The sequence below is a fragment of the Cotesia typhae genome, unplaced genomic scaffold (assembly GCF_013202065.1).
Source record: "Cotesia typhae breed Kobodo isofemale line unplaced genomic scaffold, CoteBio_Ctyphae scaffold_13, whole genome shotgun sequence".
NCBI classification, from domain to species: Eukaryota; Metazoa; Arthropoda; class Insecta; order Hymenoptera; family Braconidae; genus Cotesia; species Cotesia typhae.
Window position 1 is genome coordinate 6,942,878 of NW_027423774.1, and position 16,712 is coordinate 6,959,589.

The 16,712-nt window shown below is 27.2% G+C and overlaps 2 protein-coding genes across 2 annotated transcripts in view; one reads left to right on the plus strand and one right to left on the minus strand.

Annotated features, from left to right (window-relative positions):
- The window catches only part of 5-ht2b (5-hydroxytryptamine receptor 2B), a 48,129-nt gene that overhangs the window by 17,637 nt on the left and 13,780 nt on the right, over positions 1-16,712 (plus strand). The window lies entirely within an intron of this gene.
- LOC141535098 (uncharacterized) lies at positions 1,713-16,079 on the minus strand. The gene is made up of 3 exons (XM_074254888.1): positions 16,041-16,079; positions 2,910-3,048; positions 1,713-2,824 (listed from the first exon to the last, which is right to left on the minus strand). The coding sequence occupies exons 1-3, from the start codon at positions 16,077-16,079 to the stop codon at positions 1,713-1,715; spliced, it is 1,290 nt and encodes a 429-aa protein (XP_074110989.1).

Genomic DNA, 16,712 nt, shown 5'->3' on the forward strand with positions numbered 1-16,712 from the left:
TTAAACATTAGGTTGATTATACCACATAATAGAGTATTAATTTTCTGGCTATCCATTTCAGGGAAAACATTCACGTAACTTCATCTCGTGTTAATAACAAAATTAGTATCTTTACATTTAATTAAGCTGTAATATACAACCCTAATTATTCTGTAAGTCTTATCATTGTTTCGGCGAATTATAATAATAACAAAATTTCAATAATAATAAAAAATATAGGATATGATTAAAAAATTATATTAGTTATTATTGTTATTATTTAATAAAAAAAAAATAACAAAAACTTTATTAAAAATTTTTATTATATTTTCTTATTGAATTATTACTATCAACCTTGCAGTCACTATGTGACTACTGTGACTTGTAAACTATAAATAAATAAAATTTTGCTTTACTAAATAATGACTTTTGTAAAATTGCACAAGGATTTCTCAAATATTGACGTTTTCAAATAAATAAGCTCATCCCGATGTTATATTCATCAAGAGCTTTCATTTGAGTACTCACATGGATTTTTGATATATTTTTCATATATACATATTAGGGTGGTCCTTATGTTGGATTTTTTGAAATTTTTTTTCACGATAGTTCAAAATCTATAAAAAAAAAATCATGCCAAGTTATAGCTCTTAATTTTAACATTAACCCGCGCCCCCCGACGGTCAAAGTTTTAAAGGAAAATAACATGGGAAAAGTTATATTTTTACTTTGGAATTTTTTACGTCATAAACTAACCAACAAATCACATCAAAAAATATATTTTCTAATGCAAAATTTAACGGTCTACAAAAAAGGTCTCTTATCATTTTTTGATAATTCTAACGGTTTTGAAGTTATTCGAGGTCTAAATTGAAACTATAATCTTTTTCATAGTTTTTTCTGGTCATTTAATAATTCAACAATCATAGACAGGTTATTATTCATATTAGATTACTTTTTTTACTTATGCATATAATTTTGAACTATAATTTTCGTGAAAAGTATTAATCAATTAAAGAAGTGTATTATTAATATTTTAATGAATCGAAAATGTACAAACATTACCATTTTTATTTTTAATTACAGATACTTTCATGAAGTTTTTACATTCGTTTTTTTAAGTGCGTCAGGAAACATTTGACGATGATCTTTATCCAATTGTAACACGTATTGCATTTGTTTTTCATCCTTAGTATAACGATTACAAAAATCTTGCACTAGTTTAACTCCTCTTTCAGCACAGTCATTCACAACCGATAGTTTTTAGCGAATCGTAATGCAGTTTTATAGTGTTCATTATGAGCCCATTCAGAAGGATGAATCTTTAAAAATTCTGTTTGTAACTCGAATCTATTGAAAAAATTGATCGATTCTGCAGTTACGAAAAAGTCAATATCATTATATAATAATTCAGTTATGCTCTTAGTTTGAAAGCGTTTAACACTACATTTTTCACTAGTATAATCCAAGTCTTCTTCCGGAATATCATCAATCACAATTGTTTCTTCTTCTTTACGCAGCTTAGCGACAATTTTTAATTTTGTTTCTTGTGAAACTTCCTCATCAAAAATAGCCATGATTGCTAATTCTGGTGATAAATACCACAAGTGATTCATAAATCTACTAATTGCCACAGTAGCAAGATTACTGTTGATTGCCTTAAAGTTGTTGAGTTCTTTTTATAAAAACTGTAGATCATGGTACGGAGCTTTGACACTATTTGACGACGAAAATCAAGCTTTAACATAAACCATTGTCACAAAAACACATATTTGCCGTAGTTTATTATCTTCACCTTTTTTCAATGACAATTGCTCCCGAAGCATGTACATTTTCAATATATAAATAGCTTTTGCCATCCATCGTGCATGGTGACAAGCTCCTGGCTTACGAAAACTAAATTTTTCGGGGATGACATCGATAAAAACTAAAGTAAGCTCTAATAACTCTTTGTAATCATAACGAGGCAGTTGTGATGCAAGAGTTTCAGTCGCAAAAGTTCTAATAGATTCAATTTTTTCATTTGTCAAGATATTATCATTTTTCGGATCATCTAAACCTGTTTTGTAACTGAGTTTATTTAAATCTCCCCATTGCTTTTGGAATCGGATAAAAAGTGGAACATTAGGACCAACAGTATTTGGAAAAACAGCTTCGAAGACATATCTTAGGACTATTTCAAATATATGATGCCTACATGGAAGATACAACAAATCTCTTTCTAACAATTTTTCCAGTAATGCAGCAGCACCATTACGAAGGCCTAAATTTGAAGGAGTAGTGTCACAGCATATTGCTTTTACAGATATGTCGAATCCCCAGTCACATAATATCTTATGAACTACCGAAGCTTGTGCCATTCCAGTTCCATCTTCACTCGTTGGTACACCTAACATAATTTCTTTACTTTCTGAAGTAATTATTACAGGCAATCGATGAACAGTTTCTGTATTTAACAAATTAGGTAATAATTTTCCATCCCAATGTACAACAATAGATGATAACTTTAAGTCTTGGAAATGTTTTTTTATTTCTATTGATTTTGACTCTCGCATAGTAAGCCGACATCGGCGAATAGATGATCGATTGACAATAATGGAATTAATATCCACTTGTAATAATTTTAAATCGATAAGCGACTGACAAATAGCTGTAGTTATAAACACAGCATCTCTGTCGCTTACTTTACAACGGTCAAAAGAAGCTACAACTCTTTCGTTGAGAATATTGTGAGTTCCTCTTATATTTCTTGATTTAAATTGGCCGGCAGTAGTTGGAATGTATACTTCTCCACTAGAGACTGATTGAGCACTTCCTTGGCTTGATAAGAGTTCAACGTTTTTGTCTACAAAAAGGATAATGATAAGACAAAAATATCTTCACTATAAAATAATAAAATATCAATGAGTAAGTTGATTATTATAATTTACCAAATAATGATTTTTCTTTTTCACTTTCCAATTTTCGTTTTTCGAAATCCAATTGTTTCTCTAATTTTTTAACACCAATTTCATCGTCATCGTATTTCGTCTTAATATTTGCAATAAAACCAATTCGTTCATCTGATCTCTGATTATTCAAGAATTCTTTGGAATTTTCATCAACTATTTCAAATACATTTGACGGTGCGATGTCAAATAATTTTTTTAATGAACAGGAAAATTCATTTTGTTTTTTCACAGCAACTTCACTCCGATTTCTATGTTTAAGAAGTATGCGCCACTCATCATACAGTTTTTTCAACTTATCTCGACATCTTTGCATATCTTGAACGGGAATTCGAGCTTTCTTCCAAAACACAATAATTTCATCAATCACTGCAGCAACACTATCTGTGATAGTATTATTTAAAATACGTGTATAAAAAAATAACACTTTCAAAGCTTGCAATTTCGATGATAATTTGTTACCTACGATTTGAACGTCAACATCACCAATCAAAAAAATGTTTTGACGTAAACGTGATAACTCCATATTTAACTGATTACTTAAATATCGGATAAATGAACTCAAAAAATTTATTTATATATCAAAAAGGCATCAGTACTAGTAATTGAACGATTTTGATCAAGCTGAGAAATAAATGTAGGTTATGAGTAATCTGAGAATTAATTTTAGTGTTAGAGATTGAAGTAAAATCTAATAGATGGCGGCATGATCGGTTTCTAAAATGTTTTTAACCAGAAATCAAAATTTGAAATTGGAGTTTGTTGATATTTGTACCAATAACAATAAAAATCGAGACAATAGGTCCCGAATTTCTTTTGTATCCAAAAAAAAGTTAAAAATCTTTAAAATGTTCGACAGTTCAGGCTAAAAAAATGAATTGGTGTTACTATTATTCCAAAGTTACAGTTACTTTGAAAATTTTCTAAACAGAAAAATCCAATGAAATTATAAAGAATAACCGGTTCATGATTTACGAACTATTAAATGACCAAAAAAACAGAAAAAACTATGAAAAAGATTATAGTTTCAATTTAGACCTCGAATAACTTCAAAACCGTTAGAATTATCAAAAAATGATAAGAGACCTTTTTTGTAGACCGTTAAATGTTGCATTAGAAAAAATATTTTTTGATGTGATTTGTTGGTTAGTTTATGACGTAAAAAATTCCAAAGTAAAAATATAACTTTTCCCATGTTATTTTCCTTTAAAATTTTGACCGTCGGGGGCGCGGGTTAATATTAAAATTAAGAGCTATAACTGGGCATGATTTTTTTTTTATAGATTTTGAACCGATTTTGAACTATCGTGAAAAAAAATTTCAAAAAACCCAACATAAGGACCACCCTAATACATATAATATATATGAATATATGAAATATATGAAAAATTGATGAGGGTACTCAAATGAAAGGTCTCGATGAGTGTAATGTCGGGGTGAGCTTATATGTTTAAAAATATCAATGGTTCAGAAGATACAAGATGATGTCTTAATTATGTTAAATTAGACTGTACTTTTTTAACTATTGACTTCTTTAAAGATATAAGCTTATCTCGATGTTACACTCACCAAGAGCTTTCATTTGAGTACCCACATGCATTTTTATATATTTTTTAAATATTTTTATATAAAAAAGTGGCGCAAAAAAACCGAATATTTTTTTTTCTGCGTCCTGAGTAAACAAATATTAGTTTTTGATGTTTTAAGAGCCCTCTCCAAAGGACAGCTCAAAAAAAATTTTTAATTTTTTAAAAAATTTTTTTTCTCGTTATGGTATAATTTTTATAGACTAAAAAAAAATAAGTTTCTGAAAGTTTCAGTTGAAAATTAAAATTTTGAAAGGTCGCTCATATTTTTTTTTTTTCTTTAATTAATTATTATTTAGAGTCGGTTTTAACTGCAGTGATCATATCGCCGACTTTAACTGTTGGGAGTGGTATGTTGGGGTCGTTTTGGTTTGTGAAAATCTTAACGTACGCGTCAAGAGTCGATTCTCAACCAAGCTGGTTTTTAAGACCAACTTGGGATTCGAACCGACGCCTAGCCGATGAGTTATTGAAATATTGTTAAAATTTTGTAGTTGATTAATTAAAATTATTAAATTAAAAGTAAATTATGTTTTCGATATTGAACTTGATTTTTAATTCATCTCGTGGTGTATTTTTATCGATTATTGTACTAAATAAAAAAAAAAAAAATAAAAAGGTATGGAATTTTAATTTGAATATTAAAAGGTCGCTCGAAAAAATCCAAGGTAATGCAGTAATAAATAAAAAAAAAATTATGAGCGACTTTTCAAAATTTTAATTTTGAACTGAAACTTTCGGAAACTTATTTTTTTTTAGTCTACAAAAATTATACCATAACGAGAAAAAAAATTAAAAAATAAAAAAAAATTCGATAATTGAGATGTAAAAAAATTTGGAGCGACCTCTTATAAAAATTTTTTTTGAGCTATCCTTTGGAGAGGACTCTTAAAACCTTAAAAAACTAACATCTTTTCACTCGAGACTCAAAAAAAAAAAAAAATAGTCGGTTTTTTTTGCGCCACCCTAATATAAATAAATATATGAAAAATTGATGTAGGTACTTTAATGAAAGGTCTCGATCAGTGTAATGTCGGGGTGAGCTTATATCTTTAAAAACGTAAAGAATTTACCAGATAAAAAGGTCATTTATTAATTATGTATCTAGAGATAGAGCATTTTCGAATGCAGCCAAAATACTTATCATCATGAAATTGACTATCGGTGAGAATGATATGAAATCTTAAAAAAGCACAAATTAAAATCAAGACCTTTGCAATGACGCTAAATTTCACCTAAAAATTTTCTAATTTTCTTAAAAATATGGATGATTAAAAAATTATCTTAGTTGTTGTTATTTTCATTATTTAGTAAAATAAAACACGGAAAATTATAATAAATAAATAAAGTAATTGAAATAGAATGGTACGGTGACTATTATGTAAATGAATACAATATTATTACCATAGTTAACAGTTACATAATTGCGATAAGTACCGAGTAATTTTATCAATACTTTTATAAAAAGAATAACAAATGTGATAAGCTAATTTATGTTAAAATAATTAACTGTATAAATGATTTATCGCGTTGATTATCAACTCACTGAATAATTAACCGAGAAAAAAAAAGTTTCGGTGATAATTGAATTTAAAAGTTTGCTCCTCTCATAATGTTTAATTACAATTTAATAACATCATTTACTTGGTTTTTATTTTTAGAAACAACTTGCAATGGTGGATTGTTATTAAAAATTTTTGATAATAAAATGTTTAAGAGAAATTAGAGGTCCTTTGTTGAATAAAAATTCCGGCTTAGTTGATATGGGAAAAAATTTTTCATTCTCTTGTTTCAGTGGTATGGAAATTTTTTTTGTACTTTAATATTTCATTCACTTTGAAACAAAAAGAATGTATAAGTCATAGAAAAACCAAGAATACCTTGTCAAAGTTGTAAAGTACTTTTTACAATTAAAAAAACCATTTCACATACAAAGAGATAGTGGAAATTATTATTATTCTTTTAATGATCTCTATTTGAATAAATAAATTATATATAGGAATTATTTATTAATACTTAATAATAATTTTAGAAAATTTAATGAGCAATTTCCTTTTTTTTTAAAGAATTTTTTAATATTTTATAAGTCTCATTAATTTTTAATAAGCAATTTTTTACATTAAACCATTCAATAAATATTTATTCATAAACAATTTACTAAAAGTTAATAAATGTTCATTAAAAAAAATTTATTAAGAGTTAATAAATATTTTTATGATTTCTCAAATTTAATTAGATTAGTTACACTAATTATTTTCTTATAAAAATCAAATAATTAATGAAACAATGTTTGTAATAATTAAAAAAAATTTTTTTTCGAAGTGAAAACATTTTTATTTATAGGGAAATTCCATAGTGACTGGTGGGACAATTTGACTCTGAAATTCCATCAATTATTATGTGACTGAAAATTGTACTATAGTAAAATGAATCTTATAATATCCCGTTACAGATGCCATAAGGGCGTATCAAAATTATACGCCCTTATGACACCCAGGAACCATAAGGGCGTATAATAAAAATTCTATTTTTTTTTCTAAGTCCAAAGAAAATTTTAAGTTTCAAGAAAATTAATTCTCTTATTTTAAGAAATACGTATCTTGATCCAAGAAAATTTATTTAAGTCAAGAAAATCTTGTTGTTTTGAGAAAATTTAGCCTCTTGCTCCAAAAAAATTTGTTCTTGATAGAAGTAAATTTTCTTGCCTTGAGAAAATTTCTCTCTTGCTCCAAAAAATTAAATATCTTGATAGTAAATTTTCATTAATATTTTATTAGTTAACATGTCAAATGGCAAGATCAAATAATATTAAATCGTTTTTTTTCATTCAATATTTATAATTGCACGCTAAAATAATCTAAAATGGGTATCAAATATTCAAGAGAAAAATTTTCTCAAAGTGAGAAAATTTTTTTCTCAGCTGAAGTAGGTGGCGCTGCTTTCCTGAAGTATCTAAAAATCTTGATCAAAAATAAAAATGTATTGTATCAAGTATTTATGATAATTTGAATGAAGAAAAAATAACTTCCACCAAGAATAGAATTTCAAGAAAAATTTTTACTTCGGCCAACACAACTTCGGTCTTCCTTCAGACACCCGAAAATTTTCTTGAGCTAAGAATTTTGTTCTCCAGTCAAGAAATTTTTCTTTCTGTGTATTTAATAAACAGCTAGTATTTAATAAATTAATTGAATCCAAAAAAAAAAAAATTATAAATAGTTGATAAAAATTTTTTTTATCAATGTAAAAAATTTCCACCCACTGAATTTACCCGAAAAATCTAAATACTAATAGGATTGTAGATGTATTAGGAGCATAAAAATAAAAACATTTAAGACGCGAAGATGGAAAGCTTATTGGGACGTATGGCGGAAGAAATGTAATAGGTTTACGTACAAATCCCGAAGAAGGATGCAATTGCATTTGTGAACTCGAGCGTTTACTCGATTGCCTCGAACTATCTCACTGACATTGTCGTGTTCGCACACACGTGTACTTGCTCGGGCTGGGTAGTGGCAGTAAGTACCAGTCCTTTAAGATACCACCCCCTCCTTCCGCCCACACCACTCACAACTCACTTGTGACGTGTTACTCGCTCCTGATTACAACTTAACTCATTCCGTAACTCTATATCCTCACGTGTTGGCTGTCTTTTACCTCTATCTCCGTCTACCGACAACTACTCACTATTAGTCCCGATAATTGCCAGGAATAATTTCTCCGCTTCCCCTTTAATTCACTAAATTTTTATTTTTTCCAAAAAAACACTTCTTTTAAATTTTTCAAAAGGACTAAAAACTTTCATTTTAATTAATACTAAAAAGTTGTTAAGTTTATGAGTCGGCATGTATTACGTGAGTTACCGTATCGAGTATTTAATAATAGCAACAACGCCTCTGCACTTAACTTCCCCAACATCCCCCGGGTGATTCTTGCGCAATTCACTCTACGTATACACAATAACATAATAAAATGGAATATATAATGACGAGGTTTGGCTTAATGTTTTCAATTCGAGTACAAGCATTTACTGCCAAAGTTCTATTCCTCATTCATTTTTTATTTTTTATCAGACGTTCAAATTGATTGCTACAAAAAATTATAAGTAACTGCTATTTAATTATATACAAAAAAAAATTATCTACATTGTTGAGAGAAAAAGTAAAATTTTGTGTCCAAGATAGTCATATGATAAAATCGGTTTTTTTTAGTCAAATTTAGTGTTGTTGCAAGGGTCTTAATTTTAATTTGTGCCTTTTCAAGATTTCATATCATTCTCACCGATAGTCAATTTATGATGATAAGTATTTAGGCTGCATTCAAAAATGCTCTATCTCTAGATACATAATTAAGAAATGCCTTGTATCTTGTGAATTGTTGACATTTTTTAAAATGTAAGCTCATCCCGATGTTACACTCGCCGAGACCTTTCATTTGAGTACCTACATCAATTTTTCATATATTTTATATATTTATGTATATTAGGGTGGCAAAAAAAAACCGACTTTTTTTTTTTTAGTCTCGAGTGAAAAAATGTTAGTTTTTTATGTGTTAAGAGCCCTCTCCAAAGGACAGCTCAAAAAAAATTTTTTAAGGGGTCGCTCCAAATTTTTTTAAATCTCAAAAATCGAATTTTTTTTTAATTTTTAATTTTTTTTCTCGTTACGGTACAATTTTATAGACCAAAAAAAATAAGTTTCCGAAAGTTTCAGTTCAAAATTAAAATTTTAAAAAGTCGCTCATAATTTTTTTTTTATTTATTAGTGCATTACCTTGGATTTTTTCAAGCGATCTTTTAATATTCAAATTAAAATTCCATACATTTTTTTTTTTTTTATTTAGTACAATAATCGATAAAAATACACCACGAGATGAATTAAAGATCAAGCACAATATCGAAAACATAATTTATTTTTAATTTAATAATTTTAATTAATCAACTACAATATTTTAACAATATTTCAATAACTCACCGGCTAGGTGTCGGTTCAAATCCCAAGTTGGTCTTAGAAACCAGCTTGGTTGAGAATCGACCCTTGGCGCGTACGTTAAGATTTTCACAAACCAAAACGACCCCAACATACCACTCTCAACAGTTATAGTCGGCGATATAATCACAGCCGTTAAAACCATCTCTAAATAATAATTAATTAAAAAAAAAAATATGAGCGACGTTTCAAAATTTTAATTTTCAACTGAAACTTTCAGAAACTTATTTTTTTTGTCTGTAAAATTATACTGTAACGAGAAAAAAAATTTAAAAAAAAAAAAAAATTCGATTTTTGAAATTTAAAAAAATTTGGAGCGACCTCTTAAAAAATTTTTTTTGAGTTGTCCTTTGAAGAGGACTTTTAAAATATCATAAACTAACATTTTTTTACTTGAGACTCAAAAAAAAAAAAATAGTTGGTTTTTTGCACCACCCTAATGTATATATGAAAAATATATGAAAATGCATGTGGGTACTCAAATGAAAGCTCTTGATGAGTGTAACATCGGGATAAGCTTATATCATTAAAAATATCAATATTTAAGAAAGTACGGTACAATTTAACATAATTAAGAAATTACCTAATATCTTGTGAACTGTTGACATTTTTAAAAATATAAGCTCATCCTGATGTTACACTCACCGAGACTTTTCATTTGAATATCCATATTAATTTTTTATATATTTATCTATATTATATATATTAGGGTGGGTCAAAAAAATCGAATAATTTATTTTTGATTTTATACTCTGAAAAATAGGTTCGTAGACACCTAAAAAGAATTCTCTCCAAGTATAAGCTCTTAATTATAACGGGAAGGTCCTCCGCTTTACGGGTTTCTATTTTTTTCGAATAATCAGATAAAAAAATTTATATCTCGCTTCCAACTGCTTGGAAAAATATTCCGTGGTATAGATTTTGTGAGAAATTGAATGCTTTACAAAAAAGGTCTCTTATGACTTTTTCAAAAACTCAACCGATTAAAAGATATTCATAGTTGAAGTTTGGCTATTTTAAGGAAAATATTCGTTTTTATTATGAATTTTATAAGTCGATGAAAAAAATTATTTCGGATTGCGGAACTCATGATTTTGTAGGAAATTTACTGCTCTACAAAAATGGTCTCTTATGATTTTTTGATTAAGTGAAGCCGTTACGAGATATTCATCGTCAAACATTAACGAATATCAATATTTCCAGTTTTTGATCAATAATTCGATAAATTTTAATTTAAACTATGAGTTTCAGGAAAATTTACATAAATTTGAGTTTCGATCGATAAAGAAATGTTATAATAAGTTAGATAAAGAATTTTTGGAATTATCATTGATTTTCCTTGGAGAAATGCCTCAAGAAAAGATTTCTTTCAAACGTCCTGGTGCTGTTCATCATGCTAGATGGATGGCTAAGGCCATTTATAGTTTGAAAATGTATCTATTCAGAGATGAATTCAAACTCTCTCAGAAAGAATTGCATGGTCTTCGTCATTTCTGTATTTTTATAGTCACATTGTATTTAAAAGCTTGGTTTTCATCAACTTCTGCAACAACTGCTGCTTATCATGACTTGCAGTTTATGAAAAATTTATTGGAGTACAAACATATCAATCCTTTGATTTCTTCAGCTACGTGTGAAAAAATGATTTCGCACTTATGGTATTTGAGCGATGAACTTGCCATTTTATCACTGTTTGACGATGGCGTTCCATTAGAAGTAAAAAAAGTATTGTTGAAGCTGTTAATACTCGTGAAGGTACAGATTCTAAAGCTAAAAGATTTGTAATTGCTAAAAAGATTTGAATTCATTGGCGCAGAGAACTCTGAGTGACTTTGTGTCTAAAAAGTCATTAAATCTTTTCAAAATCTTCGATCTACCGTATGACTTTCTTGATGTCGATGTTGAATTATGGCCTACTAATGAGAGTTATCTCGAAAATAAAGAATACTTTCAACAACTAAAAGTTGTCAATAATTCAGCAGAGCGAGCTGTTGCATTAGTTAGTGAATATAATCAATGCTTGACAAAAAATGAAGAACAATTCCAGTACTTATTGCAAGTTGTCAAAGAACATCAAAAAACATTCCTAAATTGTAATAAAAGAAATTATTTATAGTAATAGCGTACTATTATGTTAAAAATATAGACAATTATATTGCAATTGATAATTCAATAAAAAATTTATCTATAAAAAAGTTAAATACTGGTTGTTTCTCACTTGATTCAATACTTTTCATATTAAATTTGACAAAGAAATATGTCATTCACTTCAAATTAAACTAATCATTGGCTATATGTCGAAAAAATGCTCTAATTTCTTGTTTTAATGCAATCAAACAAGCTCAAGACTGAAAACAATATTAAAAAAATTGTTTATAACATTTCTTTATCGATCGAAACTCAAATTTATGTAAATTTTCCTGAAACTCATAGTTTAAATTAAAATTTATCGAATTATTGATCAAAAACTGGAAATATTGATATTCGTTAATGTTTGACGATGAATATCTCGTAACGGCTTCACTTAATCAAAAATCATAAGAGACCATTTTTGTAGAGCAGTAAATTTCCTACAAAATCATGAGTTCCGCAATCCGAAATAATTTTTTTCATCGACTTATAAAATTCATAATAAAAACGAATATTTTCCTTAAAATAGCCAAACTTCAACTATGAATATCTTTTAATCGGTTGAGTTTTTGAAAAAGTCATAAGAGACCTTTTTTGTAAAGCATTCAATTTCTCACAAAATCTATGCCACGGAATATTTTTCCAAGCAGTTGGAAGCGAGATATAAATTTTTTTATCTGATTATTCGAAAAAAATAGAAACCCGTAAAGCGGAGGACCTTCCCGTTATAATTAAGAGCTTATACTTGGAGAGAATTCTTTTTAGGTGTCTATGAACCTATTTTTCAGAGTATAAAGTCAAAAATAAATTATTCGATTTTTTTGACCCACCCTAATATATATGTATATATGAAAAATATATCAAAAATGCATGTGGGTACTCAAATGAAAGCTCTCGATAAGTGTAACATCGGGATGAGCTTATATCTTTAAAAAAGTTAACAGTTAAGAAAGTACCGTGCAATTTAACAGAAATAATTATATAATAAAGCCAAATTTCATTCATTTATAGTCCACAAATCACGGCAGTCACATAGTGACTGCAAGGTTCCTAGTTTGGTATTCAATTATTTTATTATAAATAATTAGTATTACAAAAAATTGCAACCAAAATACAGTTGATTGGAATAAAGAAAGTAATTGTTAAAAGAATTAATTAAATTCATAACAGCGTAACCCTAACTCTTGAGCTTAAATTGTATTCTTACGTGCATAAGCCGCATGTCGTTTGAATTTTGTTGGAAAAGCCACCAAATCCCAATTTCGCGCAAGCGACGCGCTTCTAATGCTTTAAAGTAAGAATTTCAGACGATAAATGTAAAAAATTATTATTATTATTATTATTATTGCTCATAGAAATAAAGACATTTCAATGTAGAATACATTCAAACTCATATCCCCTTCATTGTTATTTATTATACAAATTTATGCATATAAATATGGATATTTATGTCTTTGTTATTCAATCGGGTAAATTATTTGTTATTATTCAATTGTATGAATTTTATCATTAATATTTATCATTTATTTCCATTATTTAATGCTTATTAATATTAATTCACAATTTGTTTTTTAAAAGTATTATTATTAATAATTTCTAAAAAAATTAAATTTTTATTTTATTAAAAAAATATATCAAGTGCTCAGGGCGTATTTTCCATCAGATATTAATCTCCGTAGCGGAATTAATTACTCTGGTTTTTGTACTATATATATTTGTAATCACATCCACTTGATGCTGGGTTATAATAATTAAAACTAAATTAAAACGACCGTTAATCGTTTTGAGTTTTAAAAATTGTAAAAAAAAAGTGACAGTAGTTTATTAAACCGGAGAAAATAAAGTTGATTAAAGTGTAAATGTATACTAATAGAGTCTGTGAACTATAAAAGTCGTGAGTTAAAAAAAAAAAAAAAAAAAAATGAGAATAAATCACTGAGAGAGTGATAGTTGAAACTTTAAGTAATTCAGAATTACAAAATTATCTCGGGGTTGTTAAATGCCCAGTTTAATAGTCACTTAAAATTTTATTAATTAATACCCTTAATGGAGCTTTTAAATTAATTAAGCTTAAAATACATTTTCGTACATTAATCTCTGACATCTTTATCTTTATCTTAACTCCTTTATTTTTCGCCCGTTAAATAGAGAGCTCATTTAACTCTTTTGTCACCGCTCAAGGGAACAATAGTCCTTTAATTTAAATTATTCCACCGAGTAATTGCTGACCGGGCTTCGAATCAACTTGTTGATTATTATTTCAATTATATTTAGAATATTATTTCTGTTAAAGCGGTATTTTTATTTAAAACAACAAAGCCACCACAAGTGGAATGAACTTTTGAGTAAATATCAAATTTACAACTTTGGGAACTAAATTAAACTGTAACTTAAATTTAAATTTACTTAGAAAATAATTTACTATTGGATTATTAATAATAAATTTGTAATGCAATTTGAATATAGATAATACGCCGGTATATGTCTGCGTACACATATGACCGCAACCACTATCTATTCATAGGTGACATCTTGTTAATAGGGTGGAAATTTACATATAGATGTATATATATTTGTATGTGTCTATCTATATAGAATTGTGGTTAGACACTAGACATAATCAATTAATGGTAATTCATAAATCGCCCATTTTAATTTCTTGATAAATTAAAGTCAATAATTGTAGAAAAGGTTTAATATTTAAAGGTCATTGATCTAACCCCTATTTTATTTTAATTAAAATCGATTCAATAGAATAAAGAAATGTTTTTTAAAAGTATTCTGTTTAAATTTGCTTGTTATTATTATTATTATTATTATTATTATTATTATTATTATTATTATTATTATTATTATTATTATTATTATTATTATTATACCCGCACAATTTCACAATCTGATAGTGTATCCCCCTACGAAAAAAACTTATAATTATGATATAAAAAAAAATTTCAAGTATATTTCAGATGTAAGCAAATTATATTTGGTTACATCTAATATATAAAAGTAATATATATTATTAATATATTTATTTTACATGATAAATATAAGTTATGAAATATAACAAGAACATATGAAAAATATACTTACTGTGTATGGAAAATACAAGCTGCAAAATATATTCAAAATATATCCGAATTATAATTCTTTTATGTGGAAAGTATAATAAAAATATACGGGAATTATATTTAAAATATATGCGTCATGAGTCATGCACTTGATAACTTATTCATTTAAATAAACATTGGTTATGGTTAGTTTCTGGTGCCTCCAAAAATTTCAGACTTTCAAAATTTTAGTACATATTTCAAATATAATTTTGGTGTATTTTTTATGTAAACAAATTATAGTTCCAATATCCCGTGTAAAAAAAATTGTCCTAAAATTGTCATAAGCTTAGGATCCTAAACGTGACACAATTTTATGACATTAGGACATTTTTATGACAAATTTATGACACCAAACTGAAATGAAATTTCGATTTTAGAAAAATATTGTCGCAATTACTCAGAGAAAAAATATTGTAAAAAGTACTATTATGACAATTTTAGGATACTTTATTTAAGATAAGGGCGTATAAAAAAATTTTTTTTAGCATTTCTCCACATTTTGGACAAATCTACGTTGATTCCCGAAAAAAAATTTTTTCTACGCCTTTACGGCTTTTCACCGGGCCCTTTTGCCGGTATACGCCCTTATGGAATCTGAAACGCGTTATATAATTATGACGGAGTCGAGACAACGGAATAGAGTTCCGTGCTCTACAAAATCTCGCCAAAAACTGACTCTTTCAGTCTGTATAAATGATACAATAATTTGTCAGGCATTTTTGGATCCCAAGTTACATCCAGAGAACGTCGTCGAGAGTCGGGACACACACTGATGCGGCTGTTTAGGCTAACTCCGAGTCGCAACGACTTTTTATCACAAGAGATTGCCGTTGCTTTGCCACCAGCGAAGCAAGGAATATTTGCATGCGTGATTTTACTAATCACGAATCACTTATATTTAATAATGATTTTAGTTGAAACGTCACAGATAGTTTATTCTTTTTTTAAATTTAATTAAAATTTATTTGCATTATTTAATTAATAAATTTTTCAAAACACGAATTGTTATTATTACTACTTAAAAATTTTGAATAATAATAATTATAATAAATTTAATATTATTGGATAGTAATAAAAAAAAAAAACAGATTCTTTCTAATAGTACTCTAGTGTAAAGCAAAATTCATTGATCCCGCCGGGAAACATAAAGATAGATGTGTCGATTACCTTTTTTATTTTTTTTTTTTTTTTTCATTTATATTTTTATTTTCTCATATAATAAAAAATAGTGGATATAGTAGGATATAGAGGATATATCTATCTACATATATAGAATTCAGATCTATCGCACAAACGTACATTTCGTGCCAGCAAAACAGAGTAATTTGATATCCGCATTTCTATCAGCTTTCGCTCATACATCGCTTCCAGCGAGACTCGGCTTTGTAAAAATAAACAACTAGAAATTACTGAAAAACAATACTAGGTATAAAATCCTCAATGTAAAGCGAATGTTTTTATTCATAAATCTTAGTTGCTGGAAAAGTTATATTGTTGATACGGAGGATAATTGCCGTAATCCTATTGTCTAATTGTCATGTGTATTTTGTGTTGTTTGCTAAATTCATTCTACTATATGGCTTTTATATGTTTGTTTATTGTTGGGGACAATTATTTTTGTCATACAATACTTAGTAGCATATTTTTCTTACCATTATTATTATTATAATTATTATTATTATTATTATTATTATTTTTTTTTTTATTTTTATTACATAAATCAATTTTTGTTTAGAGTTTAACAAAATTAAAAAATTTCCAAATTCTTATGAAAAAAATTAAAATTTTTTAAAAAGAATTTTTATTTAATTATTTTGTTATAAAATTTCGATTTATTGTTAATATATAATTATTATTATTATATATAAATTAAAAATTTTTTATTTTTAATTATTTAATTATCAAAAATAAAAATAAAATTAAAAAATTTCCAAATTTTTATAAAAAAAATTAAAATTTTTTAAAAAGAAT